Below are 17,701 nucleotides of genomic sequence, written 5' to 3'. Positions count from 1 at the left end.
TGTTACCCATGGTATAATAATTGATAAATATTTTTAGAATTATTTCTACTCTTGAGTCCTTTCCGGTTGCTTTTTAAGTCATCGATTGAGCTTTTAGTTTCAATTACTTACTTTTTCTATTTCTAGGCATGTGTATAGTTTCATGTGATTGTGGGGTCTGGAAAGTTTAAAATTTGCAGGGCCAGCAGATTGGAAACCCAGAGAAGGGTTGATGTTGCCTTTAGGCTCAGCTTGAATGATGGCAGTCTGGAGGAAGATCTAAAATTTGTAGTCAATTCTCAAATAGGCTGGAGACCCAGGAAAGAGTTGATGCTGCATTTCAAATCCAAAGGCATTCTAGAGGCAGAACTCTGTCTTCCTCAGGGACCTCACACTGGCCAGGTCTTTTTTAAATTTTATCTATGGGGATTCTTGGACTCCGGCTTGAAAGGTGCCGTTTTTTCCGGGACTTTTTGTGTGTGTTTGCTTTGTTATGTGCCTGGAGGCACTTGTACCAAATGGGGAACCATTAATGATCAATTCTCAGCTCATGCCATATCCCCACTTAAGCTGCAACACCACACACAGTCTGGGTTGTGGTCATCAGCCTAAGGGGAGATTTGTTTTCTCTTCCTCCCATGTTGAGTGTAGAGAAATGTTGCTGCCATCCTTTTCTTCAGGACAAGTTTCTTTTTCATTTATCTTTATATTTTGGGTGCAGTTTGGGGAGAGGGTGTTCTAGTTGTATGGGCAAGATCTCTTTTAGACTCTCAACTTCCAGACAGGTTTTAGGCTTTGTTTCCCAACCCCTCTGCTCCATCGTTCCCCTTACAAGGTCAAACCTTAAAGTAACAGGTATCTATAGGTACCTGCATGGGAGGGTTTGTTTTGGTGCGCCATTCTTACCACCCTAGTTTTCTGCTTTTACTTTATTTTTCACTTCTAAGCATTCCTTATTTTCTGGCCTAATTAAAGATACAATTTCGAAAGATTTTTAAAAAATAGTTTCTTAAGTAATTTTAGTTGTTTTCAATGGTATGGTTTAGAGTATTTTTATATGCTAATTTGAAGATAATATAATTAATTCATTGATATTTTTTTGTATCGTTGATTTTTAAAGTTTGTGTGTTTTGTTTTGTTTTTAATTTTTGCTAATGTGAATATTTAAAGTATTTGTGTCATTTTTCTTTCTCTTTTTGTGAATTTCCTGTTCAGGCTTCTGTCTGTTTTTCTTTTGGACTTGGCTGATTTTCAAAAAAATACGTAGTATGCAGTTTTGGATAGGGCTTCTCCACTCTGACAAAGTGAATCCACTTGGCAGACCCATTTCCTAAGATATGCATGTTTGACTTGGAGGAAGTTGTTTGATACTTGACACTGCACCTCACTTTAGTTCCTTAATTCTTCTGTATTGTGTGTATGTTCTACCTGAGACTTCTTACTACCTCCTGCTTGCTAAATCTGTCAGCCTAGTTTGTAATCATCTTATTTGATTGCTGTTGGCCAATTTTCCCATTACAAAAGTTGTTTTTAAACTAGAGAAATGCCTCTTTTCTTGCCCTCCTGCCTATTTCTGTGACTGCTCTTTCTTAGACTTCTAACTGGTTCCTTCACCTGGAACTTATTAAAAAGAAGTACTTCTGCAAACTTTATCTGCAGTTCTCCTCTCACTCATCATGTTTTCTAGTTGAATCTGCCCTATGGCTTAACTACCATCTCTCCTTTCCACGGTGTCTCCTCTGTGATTGCAACCTTAGCTTCTCCACAAATTTCAGACTAGCAGTATCTCAAAAAATGCACATGAACCAACCGTTAAGTTTCAGTTCTCATTACTACTTCTTTGAAAACTCCTTATAGTGATATTAAAATTGAATAAAAAAGACTTGTCAAAAGGTAACTCAGATAATGGGAAATTGAGTGGAGTTTGGTAGCTTTTGCTTAGGAGAAGAGCTTTCAGTCATAGATTTGTGGTCATGAACAATGTATATATCAATTTCGAAACTCAATTTTTTCTGTAAGATGAAAGATTTTTTAAAAAGTATATTTTATTGATTTTTTTTACAGAGAGGAAGGGAGAGGGATAGAAAGTTAGACACATCGATGAGAGAAACATTGATCAGCTGCCTCCTGCACACCCCCAACTGGGGATGTGCCCGCAACTAAGGTACATGCCCTTGACTGGAATCGAACCTGGGACCCTTCAATCTGCAGGCCGACGCTCTATCCACTGAGCCAAACCGGTCAGGGCAAGATGAAAGATTTTTAAGATATTAAATTATAAAAAGTTTAATATACTGCTTAATAATCTTGGTTTCTGTTTTTTTTTCCCCTAAGCTAGCTAACTTGCTTGTCTAAACATGACCTTCGTTTTCCACTTCTGTCTTCTTTTTTATGTCGTAAATTCATCTGGCATGTTTTCTATTCCATTTATATAAACCTGAACTCATTTTTCATAGCTTTTAACTAGCTTGTTGTAGCCAGGCCAACTCCTTTACAAAACCATTCCTGTTGCTCCCAATAATTGTGACTATATATTCTCTTAAAGATATAACACTTTCTATCTCTTACACCTTTTATCAAATTCTACATTTTTTTAACCACCGATATGCCAGGAAGAATAGTCACCATCATTTATCATCTGAGTTCAATGGACCCTTTTAAAATATATTTTAAGTTGTTTTTCAGATAATTACAAATATATAAGCAAAGGGATGGTGAAAAACACCTGTGTTGGAAAGTCATAAGACTTTAAATGTAATGAACCCAAAATTTATTCCATATTTTGGACATGTATATCTGGTATAAAGATATACATATCCGACATAGGCAATATCATTTGAATGTAAGTAATTGCTCATGGATGAGTCTGAAACATACCCATCTTGAAAATATTGATCCAGATTTCAAATACATTTCTCAGAGGTTCCAGCTTTTTATTACCTCTGATTCTTCCTGTTGCGCTTTTGTCCTCAAGATGCAGTACTTTGAAAACTTTCATGGCTCATAATTTTGTTGAGGAGAGAGTAGTCATTTCTTTAGCCTATGATAGCAAAACATTTTCATTTTTAGACATTGATTAAAACGATCAATTCAATGAGTTTTTTCATTTCTATGCTCTTTTTTAAAAATATTTTTTTATTGAATTTTTACAGAGAGGAAGAGAGAGGGATAGAGAGTTAGAAACATCAATGCGAGAGAAACATCGATCAGCTGCCTCCTGCACACTCCCTACCGAGGATATGCCTGCAACCAAGGTACATGCCCTTGACCGGAATCGAACCTGGGACCCTTGAGTCCGCAGGCCAAGGCTCTATCCACTGAGCCAAACCGGTTAGGGCCATTTCTATGCTCTTTATCTCCTTTCAGTCAGTGCTTTTAGCATTTGTCTACTTATTAAACCTCATCAGGTGAAAGAGTACTGTTACATGTCCTTATAGCAAAAATTTCTTCTTAAAAAATATTCTATGATGACATCCTCCCTAACTGGATAACAGATTTCCTTTTGGTCTTAAAAATAGATTGTTCACTCTTTAATTCTTACATTTGATCAACTATATCTTAGATATTATTTTATGTAAACACAATCTGAAATACAGTTTATATAATTAATTTCACCATCATTGTTAAGAGTCTGTCTTTGTATTTGTATGCTTATTCTTCTAACAATTGTGAAATATCTTCTGCAGTTTTCTTCTGTTTGCCATTATGGGCAGAAAATGAAAAATGCTGAATTCTCAACTGTGTTCAATGAAAGACTAAAAAGAAAAAAGACTACAAATAAGTACTATATCCTGGTACATTTTATTTTATTTTATTTTATTTTTTTAATCCTCACCCGAGGATATTTTTCCATTGATTTTTTTTTTAATTTCTTTATTGGTTAAGGTATTACAAATGTGTCCTCATTTCCATTGATTTTTAGAGAAAGGGAAAGACACAGAGAAGTATCCATGTGAGAGAAACACATCGATTGGTTGCCTCCTGCAGGAGCCCTGACCAGGGCCTGGGCCAGGGAGGAGCCTGCAATCAAGGTACATTCCCTTGACGGGAATCAACCCTGGGACCCTTGGGTCACTGCCGACGCTCTACCCATTGAGCCAAACTAGCTAGGGCTCTTGGTATCTTTTATACCTTCTAGGAAAATCAGACAATACTAAGCGATGCAATGTGGAAACTGAAAGATGATGAAATAGTATTATCCAAACAAGTTTACTCCTTTCACCACACCTGCCAGGATATTATTCAAGGTTTTTGTGTGTGTTAGAAAAAAACAATAGAAAAATTATTCAAAACAAATTGAATTTGTTTCTTTTGTCTTACTAAGATAATGAATTCTTCATGTAAATTTCTACCAGTTAAATTCAAAAGATGACCAAAGGAGATGAAAACTCTATGGTTCAAATACTCAAGGAATTGTCTTCAACACAAGCCAATTTTGGCTTATAGACTGTGCACACATAAATTGGTTAATATGTAGGCTCTAGTCCTAATCAGTAACATTAAGATAACTTGGGCATGTGGAAATCATCCTGTCCCTGTCCAGGGACCCATCTGCTCAGCTCATACCTACACCTTCAGTTTTTCCCTCTAACCTTGGCTTGAGAGCTGTCGAGTTTTGTATCAGTGGTCATGTGTTCACAGGGTCACAGCCTTAACATGTTCAAATAGGGAAACAAGCTTTCCTTAAGGGAGCAGTGGCCAGAGAAAAGATCTGTAGGAACTCCCTAGCAGCCTGACTATCAGGCTTTCATCATATAAAAGGCTGGATAACATGAAGGGCACTATAACCCATAAGGAGGAGGGGAAAGTAACCATGAGGCCAAGAATACCCTATATGACTTTACCTTCAGCTTTAATTTTCAAAATCAGACCTACATGGAGAAGACATAATATCACAGTTTATAGAGGTTATCTGAACTTAGTGGCAATTTTTCTGGTTCAATTTTCACCTACCTACCACATGTGAACAATTTAAGAAATGCTGATTCTTGGTAAAGGGCAACATATATAGTGAGTCACAGGAAGACCAATTGGTCTAGAAGGGGAAGTGGACAGAGGTCATTTACTTCTCGTCTGCACCTCATCATTTTCTTCAGCAGTAGCTGGTGCTGGAACAGATCAAATTTATCGATCATTACAAGCCTCTCCTTGGTGATTTCAGCGCAATAGTTTTAACTCCTTCCGATTTCCGAGTAGCTATAGAGATGGTTTGGCACAATCTCCTTTTGCCTCTTGCACATGAGTTAATCCTGAGGGTACATTTTAGATAGCAACGTGCTCCAGGACAACAGGTCTTTATACAAATTTGTATGCTACTCGCGTAAACTTTGTGTATATGGAAAGTGTACACATAGTTCTTACTAATTCAGTGATATAGCAACAATTCAGCAGTAATATTAATTTAGTAATACAACAATAGAGAGGTATTTTGATACTCTATCACCATGGTCGGCAAACCGTGGCTCGCGAGCCACATGCGGCTCTTTGGCCCCTTGAGTGTGGCTCTTCCACAAAATACCACGTGCGGGCGCGCACCTACCGTGCGATTAAACTTCGTGGCCCATGCGCAGAAGTCGGTATTTTGTGGAAGAGCCAGTATTTTGTGGAAGAGCCACACTCAAGGGGCCAAAGAGCCAAATGTGGCTCGCGAGCCACGGTTTGCCGACCACTGCTCTATCATCATACAAACTCATTCTACCAACATTATTACTTGCATTAAAGGTAACAGTCATGGTGGCTTCAAAGCTTTGAATACGCAATTTGGCTAAATAATAATGATAATAATAATAATAATAATAAAACTCGGGTAATAATGATGATTAAAACATCTTTTAATCTAGCCCTCTTTTGCCTCCAGCTTGCAAACAACCAGTTTGCACATCTGGAATGTTATCTAACCTTCTTCTATACAGTTCCTCAGTCACGCCACCGAAATTGATTTTTTTTTTTAGAGGAAAAGAAACTTATTATTATTATACTATATAACATAGTGAATATATGTGATTGTATTTTCTCAAATGGCAAATGAGAACAGGACAGCATTTTACTGAAAACCTCAATATCATCTGTCTTTTGGAGGATTCATTTTCCTACGACGTGTATGATACTGTCCGTAAGGATAACAATGGTGCTTAGTAGTAAAGAACATTTTGCTAAGTTGTTCTTTCATGGGTCCTTGCTCCAAGTGTTCATCTTTTTCTTCTAATCTGGTTTTCAGTATTTGATCCTGTGTTTCTTCATAATTATGCACAGGATCTGGCCGAGGGATAGGCTTGGTGTGTTCATACGGAATATCCACAGAAGGATGGTAGCAAACTGTAGTCCTGCCATCAGATGTCAAAGCAAGTTCTACTTTGCAATTCTAGTCATCTGGAAGAGAAGAGTATGTGGATTTATGACAAACACAGTATAAAGCTCCATTTTGGATTGGAAAGAAATATTTCAAAATAGATCTGTTTGATATTGCCCATTTCACTGCTGATATGGCCATGGTGAATCAAGATGCTTAGGTGGTATGGACAAAGATTTGAAGAGACAATGCTTTTAAAATTTGCTTCTAGGCATACCTATTTTCATCCCTTGAGATCTGCTCACTGGAGCCCGTCATCTTGCCCGAAATTGATTCCTGACCTGTATACCTCTTTCTTTTCTTTGAAATTTCTCATGCTGTGTCTTCCTTCCGTGTGATAAAATATGAGCTAGTCACTTTTTTGTTTTGTAGTCCTTATATTTATACCTAAGGGTTTTTTTTTAATGCTTAAGGTAGTTTTATTATGTATTTTAAATTCTTTCATATACTCTTTTGATGTTTACATTGACTTCTCTAGATAAATTATTGCTTCACCTATCAAGTAATCATGATGAAATTCCTCTTTTAAACTTCCTTGTGCTTCTGGCCAAATGTTTACTAGTAGTAAAAAAAAATTTTCAATGTGCATGCAAAGAAAAAGATATCATTTTAGAATGACTTGTGAAGTAATGCCAACCGTAAAAAATAAGGCTGTTTTACAGAGCCAAAGCCTAAAAGAAATCATGTGATGACCAAGAAAGAAACATTTATAAAAGTTGACAGAAAGGCAGCCATGGAATTGTATTTCTTCAGGCCGAACCAGTGCTTATTTACAGCAGATGTCACACCTCTGACACTGGCGGGTGTGAAATGTTCTGGTGAAAAGCAAGCAGCTCTGGGGGTTTTAAGTTTTGAGCGGGGCTGCTGTCATGGATAAATGAGCCAATGTTTTCAGATCGCATATGTGATCTGATTCTTTCGTCTATACGAACACCTAATTGTGACCATTTCAAGATAAATATGAAATGTCTTTCCTTTCCTTCATATTTGATACCAGCACCAACCTTCTAAAAATGCGCTATACCTTGAAGGTCAGCAGGACCAAACATGGTAGGTAAACTGGCCTGGGTTTCAGCCAGGATTAATTTAAATCTAAAGTTTGGATAGTTACAACACTACCACTTCAAAACTGCACATGGCTTTTATGTAGTGTGTGTGTGTGTGTGTGTGTGTGTGTCCCAACCTGGACAGTCCTTCTTGGTCCTGTTGGGATCATGAAAGCCGTGCTGACAGAGTGCCCACTGCCTTGAGACTGGCTTCTATATCATAACAAACTTTTTACTCCCAAGAAATTGGAAAGCATTAAGCTATCTGTGTTAGGACATTTTTCTCCTTGTTTTTTCAACTTTTCCATTAGGCAGAAAAGATTACCCGTCTGGATTTTTTTTTATCATTTGGACGAGAGATAACATTTTCATTTCAAATACAGCTTTAACTTGTGACCCAAAATTCATTATTAAGCTCTTTCTTAAGTTATGGTACAAAATAGCAACCTCTCAACAAATGGTTTTTGTTTCATGGTATTGTCACAAAGTCCTCCAACTACTTTTAAATATGATGGGATGAAATACAAAAATGTCTGGCTTATTAATTATACCTGATTGAAATGTCCTTACATGAAAAAGACTCCCTTTTGCCCCATTTCTCCAACAATTTCTCTCCTGTCCCATGTCCTCTGATATCTCTTAAAACTGCTACGTGTTCCATCCGTACCTCTCTTGATACTCTGCACTGCCATTCATCACATATCTGTCCCCACACATTGTCCATCTTATCTTGTTTCTATGAGATGATGAAAGGTTTGTGATTAGAGCTATTACTATACTTTAGCTGGTTTTCAAGATACTTTGGTGCATTTTTAGCTGGCATTACCATATAGATGACATTGGCATTAATCAGGAAGTGTCCAAAACTGAAAACACAAGATAATCCAAAAAGCAGTAAAGAGAAGACATCAAACAAGATAAAATATGTAACTGTATATATCTTACCAATCAGCTAACGAGTCACATTGAGTTCATTAGGATCTAGTGCATATTACATGCTTGTATTTTTCTGTTTTTCATTTGAACTTATGAAAATGATTGCGTGGGTATTATAAGTACTTGAATCTACTAACAGACAAGATATTTAGATAATTTCTCATCATAGAACAGATAATAAATGAGGTTAGAACAGTGGTAAGTTAAGAAAAAGCACCCTTTGAACTCAGTACAGATCCCAAGTAAGTTTAGTAAATGATCTGAAAACTGAGGTTTGGAGGAGACATAGAGTATTCATTTCCACTGCCAGCGGTTCTAGAGCTTGAAAGCACGTTCGTTCCCATGCCAAAACAGACTGGCCCTTGCTTACTAGTAGTATGAGTAGAACTAGGCAATACAGAACCATCCAAACATCTACCAGTTTGTCTTGCACCAGAAAGAACTGAGTGGCAATTGTAGTGGTCATATTTTGCTTTTTAAAGATAATATTGCAAACCTAGGGTTGTAGACATCTGTTATGGACTTTCTTCCTCTCTCTAAATATAGGGAAGAGTGCACAGTAGTTACTTGATCAGTGGCACTCTTTTAGGCAATATGTAATTTAAATAGTAAAGCTTTTAAAAATCCTATGGCTAATAGATTTTATTAAAAGCAGTGATCTTGTTATTATACTTATATCCATAAGAAAGTAATTTTCTACTTAAGAACCAACAGAATGTGGCTATGTCAGTGCTAAACTCAGGTTTTGCATACTAAACAAGTGTATATGCTTTTGAGAGCTATTTTAGATGCAGGCAACAGAAGGTAGAGAATTAAAAGAGTTGTTATGGGAAATCAATGAATGTTCATTGGTAATGATAGTCGAAGTTTAGAGAAAGCATAAATCGATTCAAGAGCTGTAAATTATCACCCACTCTGATCACATGGATGCCTACATTGAAACCATCCTTGATTGATGAACTAAGAATTGAATAATGGCCTAAGAAAAAGAAACCACTTCTGAAGCTAAACTCAGTAGATTTTCGAAGTTCCGCTTAACACCCCCGCCTCCCCCCAATAAGCAGGGTTTGCTGATGGTAAAAGGTTGTGGGCTTTTATGCTGTCAACGTCTAAAGTTTCGTTCTTCTTGTCCCCCTTCCTTCCCTCCCTCCCTCCCTCTCTCCCTCCTTTGTTCCCTTCCTTCTTTTTTCTTCTTTTCTGGGGCATCAATAAACTCTTGAAACAATATTTTGGGATATTTATTCTGTTTGAACCACAGTCCTTGTGCGTGAGATTATAGAGTAATCCCTTGGTGACGTTGTCAGTACGCGGCTGCGGTTCTCAAGGAGCATCACATTCCTATCTCTGGAAGCCTTTAAAAAGTACTGGTGCCCCCCCCCCCCCCTCACCCCGCCCCACTGCTGACGTGGCTCAGTGGTTGGGCGTCATATGGTTAAGGGGAATGGAAAATTATTGAATGATTCTTGAGACAAAATTTTCCACATAGAAAGTACCAGAAGGGTAGAAATGAAACTGGCCATTGATAGTGAAAAGTCTGGACTGGACTAGTTTCAACCTTTCATCTCAAAGAGAGAATCTCACTTCCCCACAGCATAGTAACAGAGCAGCAACCCAGATCTGAAGAACAATCTACTTCCAGTCTCTCTCTCTCTCTCTCTCTCTCTCTCTCTCTCGCTTTAAATTCAGGTCCCTATATGTTTTTAGAGTTACATATAATAAATTTACATCAATGTTGTTGGGTGTAATGTCTTTATGCAATTAAAATACAAATTAAATTTATTATTTCAGTTAAAATTCCCTTCTACATAAACCCTCTGAGTGTTAATGTTTTTTTATCAATACAATACCTACTTCATAGGTTTTGGGGGAGGACTAATTATATCTTACATTAAAAACCTTTTGCACAGAATCTGGGACTAATAAGCTCTCAATAAATTGAACCTGTTATCATTTCTACTATTATTTTAATTCTGTTAATAGTATGTTCAGCTGTGTATAGATCATTTTATTTTTAGCATTAAGGTAATTGAGGAGGATATTGGCTTCTATATTTCAATAGATACAAATAAAATTCTTCCTGGTGTTAAATATGTATTTGTTCCATACGAACCTTTTTAAAAGAACATAAATCACCACTAACTAATATTTTTGAAAACTCAATATTTTTTGCCACTATACTTAGGAAGAATATATAAAATGTTATTTAAATGTTTTATTGTTTAATTGGCTTATAGTCTTAGGAGTTTGGATGTAAGAAAAATGAAATAAAAGAAACAGAAATTCACATAAAAGAATAGTTTGCTTGGAGAGAGGTCAGAAAACGTGTGTGCTGTTGAAAGGCATTTCCAACTGTGATTCACCAGAGTTAATTCTAACTCTCCTCTTGGTCTGTTGGAGCAGATTCTGTTGTGTGGACAAACTATATGTAAGTGTAAATTTAGATGGTTGGGGGCCATCAGAACAAAATGGGGCGTTCACCTGGAAGGTTGATCTTAGGATCTGTCTCTCTTACCCTTAGGAGATCAGAGTGGGTAGATCTCTAAAAGAAGCTCCACTCAGGATCTTTCCTTTTCCTCATCTTTCTTGGGTCCTCCCACAGCATCTCCCTCCACCTCCCTCCTACCACCAGACTGGGATCCAACACTCCCGTGTTGGGTTGATTGACACACAGTTGAATTAGATAACAAGTGTTCACACACCTATACTAATAAAAGGGTAAAATGCTAATTAGAGTGGACGTCTACCGGACATCCCTCCAGACAAAGCCGCAGCGGCTGTGAGGGCCGAGGCTCAGGCAGCCATGGGCGGCTGTGAAGGGCTGAGGCTGAGGCCGGCAGTGGCAGCAGCAGTAGGGTAATGGGGGCGGTGCCTCCCCCTGATCCACCAGGTCGCTTTCTGCAGAGGGAGGCCAGACTGGGGGCCTAGGCAGAGGCAGTTAGGGGCGATCAGGCCAGCAGGAGGGCAAGTTAGGGGTGATCAGGCTGGCAGGGGATCAAGTTAGGGGCAATCAGGCTGGCAGGCGGGCAAGGTAAGGGCGATCAGGCCAGCAGGCAGAGGGGTTAGGGGTGATTAGGCAGGCAGACAGGCGAGTGGTTAGGAGCCAGCAGTCCTGGATTGCAAGAAGGATGTCCCAGATTGGAGAGGGTGCAAGCCAGGCTGAGGAACTCCCCTCCGTGCACAAATTTCATGCACCGAGCCTCTAGTATTAGAATAGAAAACTATAGACTTGAAGAATGTTATTAGTATTATTTCTGGATTTTAGTTGGACTGTCAAGATTAAAAATGGTAAACAATCTCTTCAGAGTCAGTTATCTTTTCCTCAAATTAGTTTCTGAAGTTCTTTCTAATCGGGCTTTTCTTTAGCCCTCTAGCCTCCTGTTGAGAAATTTCATTGGATTTTTTTTCTTCTCTCACTTTTCTGGAGATTTTTATGTACTCCTTTCCTATATTCACCCCTTTTTCGCACCCCATAGCTGCTTCCCACCCACACTCCCCCCCCCCCCCCCCGCCAGTCTATTCTTTCTCCCTGATGTTGTTTTATTTACTATTCTTTCAACATGTCTTTTCTCTTGAGAAGCTTACAGTGCACTGTAGTATCCTTATCCTTAATGCCTGCACCAAACCCCAAAGAATGTAAATTTAAATTTCCAAATAAATTCTGACTAAGCTAGCACTTTATAAATACTTAGAAGCACCATTTTTATCCATTAAATTTTAAAACGACAAATATGGCTCTCTATCTGTGGGATCACCCCTCTGCCCGGATTTTGAAAATCACTTTTGGGATCCAGGGGAAATACACAGTTGATGAATTGTTTCATTTAAGCTCTTGAGGTATCATCTAAGAACCAATGTTTCTGTGTAATGTCTATAGAATCTAGTGGTCTTTAGTTGAGCTCAGCTCTAACCATTATGGTGTCACTCAAATATAATTTACTTATTTTGGATCCCCAAACTTGTAAGTTTTTCAAGGATCTTAGTAGATCTGGTTTCTGAATCAGAGTTTCCATCTTTATTATGGAATCCTCAAAACTTCGGCTATGTTATGATTAACTTGGAGGTGTTTGGGCTTAGTTTATTAAAATTCACCTAGTTATTTCATAATGTAATTGATATTCCTAAAGATGTAAATCTAAAAGATCTGTTTTTATTTCTTTTGCAATTTAGGTGCTTCTACATCTATTGTTGGCATTCTTCTTTCATTTAAAAATTTTAATCTTATTTTGATAGTCTTTTAAAAATTGACTTCAATTTGATTATCTATTTTCCATTTTAAGTATCTTATGAGAAGTAACTTAATAAGAACGTCCTATGCTAGCTCTTTATAATTAAAGTATAAAGGAATTTTATGAAGAATTTGATAAAGTTCTAAGATTAATCTGAACATTTTAATTTATTTTTGTCTTTAATATGTAAGAAAATGTCCTTTGTGACATTGGTTGATCATTTTGTAAAATACTTAACACTAGTCGGGCTATGGGAATACACACAGAGTATGGTTCCTTCTCCGTACCCTTTTGCTTGTGAGTCTATCCTTATGCAGGGGTGAGCAAAAGTAAGTTTGCAGGTGTAATACAAATAAATAATAAAACAAGAATAAACCATTTCGCATACTCACAGCTATAAATGTACTTTTGCCAAGCCCTGTTTTTCTGAAGTGTGTAGGTATAGATGTGCATGCATGGCGTTTTTATGCTCCCATCACAGTGTAATTCATTCACATTAACAAAAGCCCGATTTGGAGGTGTGGAGAGGGAACAAAGGAGACCAGTGCCTTGTGGAGCTTCTGTGGAGTATGTGGTCTGGTATCATTAGTGGGCTGAAAGGTAACTGAACATTTCCATTTTGGTGTCAGTCCCTTGGGAAGGAAAAAGGTTTTATAATGGAGTGTGATCTGCACTCTTCCTAAGAGTGATTGACACTGAATGATTAAGTAGAATAGGAGAATGAATACCACTCCTCCACTTTAAAGGCGAAGCATATATACACTAAATGTAAATCTTTTCCGTGTGGAAGGCAGTCTGGCTTAGGGAAAGCGTATATCTGAAGAGCTGGGGGGTGAGGGGTGCATTAACCAGGCAGGTCAAAATGCAAGGAAACCAGAATTATATAGTATTCTTCAAAATAACTTTTAAACCCCAAACGTAATGGTAAATGCACATATAGAATATGATGGAAGACCCCATTGTGAAAGTGGAATCTTGACATCAGGCCCTTGGTAAATGAGTGGGCAAATGGTTCTCTAAATTGGATAGCACAGTGCATACCACAATGACTGATGAAATGGATGTGTCTGCAGAAGAGCCTGCTCTATCACGGAAGCCTTTAACCTATTTTCTCTTTCTTCGAAAATGAGCTCCTAACTGGATGCTATCCTCAAGAACGTGAATTTAATTCAAAAGGAAATATTTTATAGATGGGCAAATTTAATTTAAAGATCCACTTATCAATTATAGAATATGGGAAAACATTATTATAAGTAATATGATTATATTTCTGAAAGATGCCATTTTTTAGTGTGTTATTTTGGGGACCTGAATTTCAAGCATTAGTAATTTTTATTCTTTAAATTTGCACTATCTTTTTAAACACATGGCTGAAACAATAGTGAATCTTTATTGTAGTATTAATTACAAAGTTTTATGTATTATATGAAGGTACATAATTACACAATAAGTAATTTAACCAGAAAAAGTACCTTATTGGTTTTCCCCTTAATTTTTGAAAATGTGATGTATTTTTCCCCTAGATAAATACTTATTAATATTGCAAATAATAAAAGCCCATCTTGTGAATTCATTATTCTCACATCTATAAGAAAATAAGGTAGTATTGGTGAGCAGCAAGCCATAGTTATCCTAGTTTTTGCTAAGTAAAAATCACTCTTTATAACTTATCCCAGAAAATAAAATACTAAATATTCTACATATATTGCTCAGTAGATTAGTAGTAATTTAGTAATTTGTCTTGGAAATATATAGTAATATAACTTATTGAGCTTGCTATTCTCACACACACAAATCTAATTACAATTAATTTTTTTGTCAATAGTCTTAAGCTGACTCTCATAGTTACCACTTATTTTGCCATTTTTAAAAAACTTTGTGATCTGTTTGTGCTTCCTAATGAGAATTATGGAGACATAAATGTATTTTGAAATAAAAAGTCCTTAACACTTCATTTGGAGACAAATTAATAAGCAAATTCTATACTCAACAAGTAGATTAAAAATCTTTGTAATTATGAAATTTTATTTTCCCCACTTTATGCTGTTTTGTTGTTTTTAATATAAAAATTTAAAAGAAAGTCTGACTGGAAGTAAGCAAATATATCTTCCAAATAATTTACTTGCTCAGTTTTTAGACTCTAAGTCAAATTTTCAAACATCTAATATAAAGTTATGCACCCAATGTGTATTTAAACACTATTTAAAGATGTATTTACGTTTATTTCAATTTAGAAGAATTACTCTAGAGGAAAACTAATTTCTTACAGTAGAAAATAAGGTAAATTCTTTCCATCACTGACCTATCATCAACCTTTTAAAATTCAATCTAAGTAGTTAGCTTTCTTTTACAGCATTCTGATCAGACACTTACTGTACTACTCTAAAATTATTTGGTAATTTGCCAGATATCATTCACCATAGACATCTGATTTCCCTACATATCAGATTTCCCTGCATTGCTTAATTTGGACAAAGGAAAAAAATTCTTCCAGTCAACTGGTTTCCATCGTCAAAATAATTAATACCCAAAGAAAGGTTGTACACTGGTCGGCAAACCGCGGCTCGTGAGCCACATGCGGCTCTTTGGCCCCTTGAGTGTGGCTCTTCCACAAAATACCGACTTCTGCACATGGGCCACAAAGTTTCAATTGCACTGTACGTGCGCGCCCGCACGTGGTATTTTGTGGAAGAGCCACACTCAAGGGGCCAAAGAGCACATGTGGCTCGCGAGCCGCGGTTTGCCGACCACGGGTTAAGCTGATAAAATAGAATTTGCTCTATAATTTTCCCAATTGCTGAGTGCATTGCCAGTGCATATTATGTCAACAGCTGTATTTTTTAACTCTCTTTGTTTGTTTTAATTTATCGTTATTGTTGAAAGAATTACAGATGTCCCCTCCCCCCGCCCCCCTCCCCCTCCCATTGACCCCTTCTAGCCTGCCCTCCCAGGCCTTCACCACACTATTGTCTGTGTCCATGGGTTATGCATATATGCATATAAGTTCTTTGATCTCTTCCCACCCCAACCCACCCCCGCCTTCCCTCTGAGATTCATTAGTCTGTTCCATGTTTCTATGTTTCTGGATCTATTTTGTTCATCAGTTTATTTTGTTTTATCCTTCGAAAGCTAGCTGTTTGCTCTTGTGTTGAGCATTGGCTGCCCTCTAGTGGGCTAAACTGTGTTTTTTAAAATAACCCGTCAGATCTTGAAAAGGAGTAATTTCTGTATGGAAGTGATTACATAGCCTTTCGTGTTTTACATTGACTGGTGTGTCAAGTACAACTGGCTTCATAACTTGGCTGGAGCGTTTGGGTGATGATGGCCTTTGAAACACATGGTCTGATAAATGGCATCACATACGTACTAAAGAAGGCACATGAAAATGAGCGAATCTCATGGACAGCTTGTGTGTGTGGGTATCTTTTTACATACATAAATAACATCTGATGACACCTACTCCCTGCTTCTAAGATGTTTTCATTATTCTTGTTGCAGATGCTACAACTGTGGTGGCCTTGATCATCATGCTAAGGAATGTAGTCTACCTCCGCAGCCAAAGAAGTGCCATTACTGTCAGAGCATCACACACATGGTGGCCAACTGCCCGCATAAAACTGTTGTGCAGCCGCCGGTCAGTTCTCAGGGAAGACAGGAAGCGGATTCACAGCCATGCACTGCGGCTTTCCCACGGGAGGTCGGGGGAGGGCACGGCTGTACATCACCCCCATTTCCTCAGGAGGCGAGGTCCGAGATCGCAGAGTGGCCAGGCCGGTCCCCTCAGGAAGCTTCCTCCACGAAGTCATCGGCAGCCCCCGAAGAACAAAGCAAAAAGGGGCCTTCTGTCCAGAAAAGGAAAAAGACATAACCCTTCTTCTTAATGTATCGTTTTCTCTCCCCGGTTGGGAAGTCTACCTCATGCAAGGATAGGGGAACAGTATTTCACAAACAGCAGCTGACCTGGGATTTTTAACTACTGTTGAGGAACTGTGAATTTTTTTAAACAGACAAATCACTCTAAGCAAATTACATTGGAGCAGGGTGTCATGTTTGATGTAATTCAGAGAATGAGATTCTATGTATTACCTATATGTGCATGTGTGAGAGGGAGAGAGCCTGAGTCTGTGTGTGTAGGAGGATTTATATAGCAATGGAGACATATATATATAAAGAGAGTTTGTCTTTATATATGTGTGTATAGAGCTACAAGCACACACCCTCCCTCACAGAATTTAACATCCCCAAGAACTGAAAACTCGTGGGAAGCATTTTATTTAGATGGTTTCAAAAATAACCCCTGGAGTTTTTCTTGAAGTACCATTCCCTTTACCTTACATACAAATAAAAACATGATAGTTACTTTTGTGTGAACCAAAGGATACTTCAGATCTCAGAGCTGCCAATCACATGGTACTAAAGGTTTTTAAATCGTCAGTCTCCCCCAAGTTTGGGATTGCCTTTTTTCTTGATATCCCTAGAGTGCTCCCACCCCTTTTGAAGGCAGTACCTTAACTCCACATGCCTCTGACTGCCATAAGCTTTTTGAATCTGGGATACGTATTTCCAGAAAAGACAATGAATGTGTAATTTCTGTGCCGATATTTCAATGTTTTTAATTCATATATTTTGATTGTAAATTAGATACATATTAAGAGAAAGGAAGGGGGAGGGCAATGTAAAAATGTAGTGACTTGATTGTTTTCAGTGGTATTTTGATACCAGCTCATAATCTTTCACGTGCTGTGAGGTTTTGTAAGGGGTTGTGGCAACAGCAGCTTCCCTTGTCTAAGTCAGTCCTTTTGACCATCACTTCGAGCAGGGGCCCTCCCTGTTTACTACTGAAGACCTTGGAGAAAAACTCCAATAGTTTGGTATATATTTTGGTGGCGATTTTTATTCCCCCTGAAGAGTTACCTAACTTGTTTTTAAAACAAACAAAACAGCAGAGATATGAATAGAATGCCAGGGTTGAGAGTAGACATTATTGATGCTCACAATTGCCCAATACGTATAACCTTGAATATATTAAAAAGTGCAGTGTTTGGTGGCAGGCAACTAGAGTGACGAGCTGGGCCAGAGGTACCAGAACCTCTCCTTGCAGCGAGCTAGGAGGATTTTATACAATAAGATCGATCTAGGGAGTTCCCTCTGTTACCATGCTGAGG

The 17,701-nt window shown here is 37.9% G+C and overlaps 1 protein-coding gene and 1 pseudogene across 2 annotated transcripts in view; one reads left to right on the top strand and one right to left on the bottom strand.

Annotated features, from left to right (window-relative positions):
• Positions 1-16,432, top strand: part of LIN28B (lin-28 homolog B) — an 85,586-nt gene extending 69,154 nt beyond the window's left edge. For both annotated transcript variants that reach the window (XM_070419297.1, XM_070419298.1), the window contains one exon: positions 16,035-16,432. In XM_070419297.1, the coding sequence (XP_070275398.1) occupies positions 16,035-16,404 (370 nt within the window). In that variant the 3' untranslated portion in view covers positions 16,405-16,432. The remainder of the gene's footprint in view (positions 1-16,034) is intronic.
• On the bottom strand, positions 6,041-6,469 carry LOC139013102 (large ribosomal subunit protein mL42 pseudogene; annotated as a pseudogene).
• Positions 16,433-17,701: the final 1,269 nt, after the last annotated feature.

Source organism: Myotis yumanensis, unplaced genomic scaffold, assembly GCF_028538775.1.
Source record: "Myotis yumanensis isolate MYYU_CA2020_CCGP unplaced genomic scaffold, mMyoYum1.0.hap1 SCAF_6, whole genome shotgun sequence".
Taxonomy (NCBI): Eukaryota; Metazoa; Chordata; class Mammalia; order Chiroptera; family Vespertilionidae; genus Myotis; species Myotis yumanensis.
Note: the sequence above shows the minus strand (reverse complement) of the source record. Positions and strands in the feature narration are given on the sequence as shown.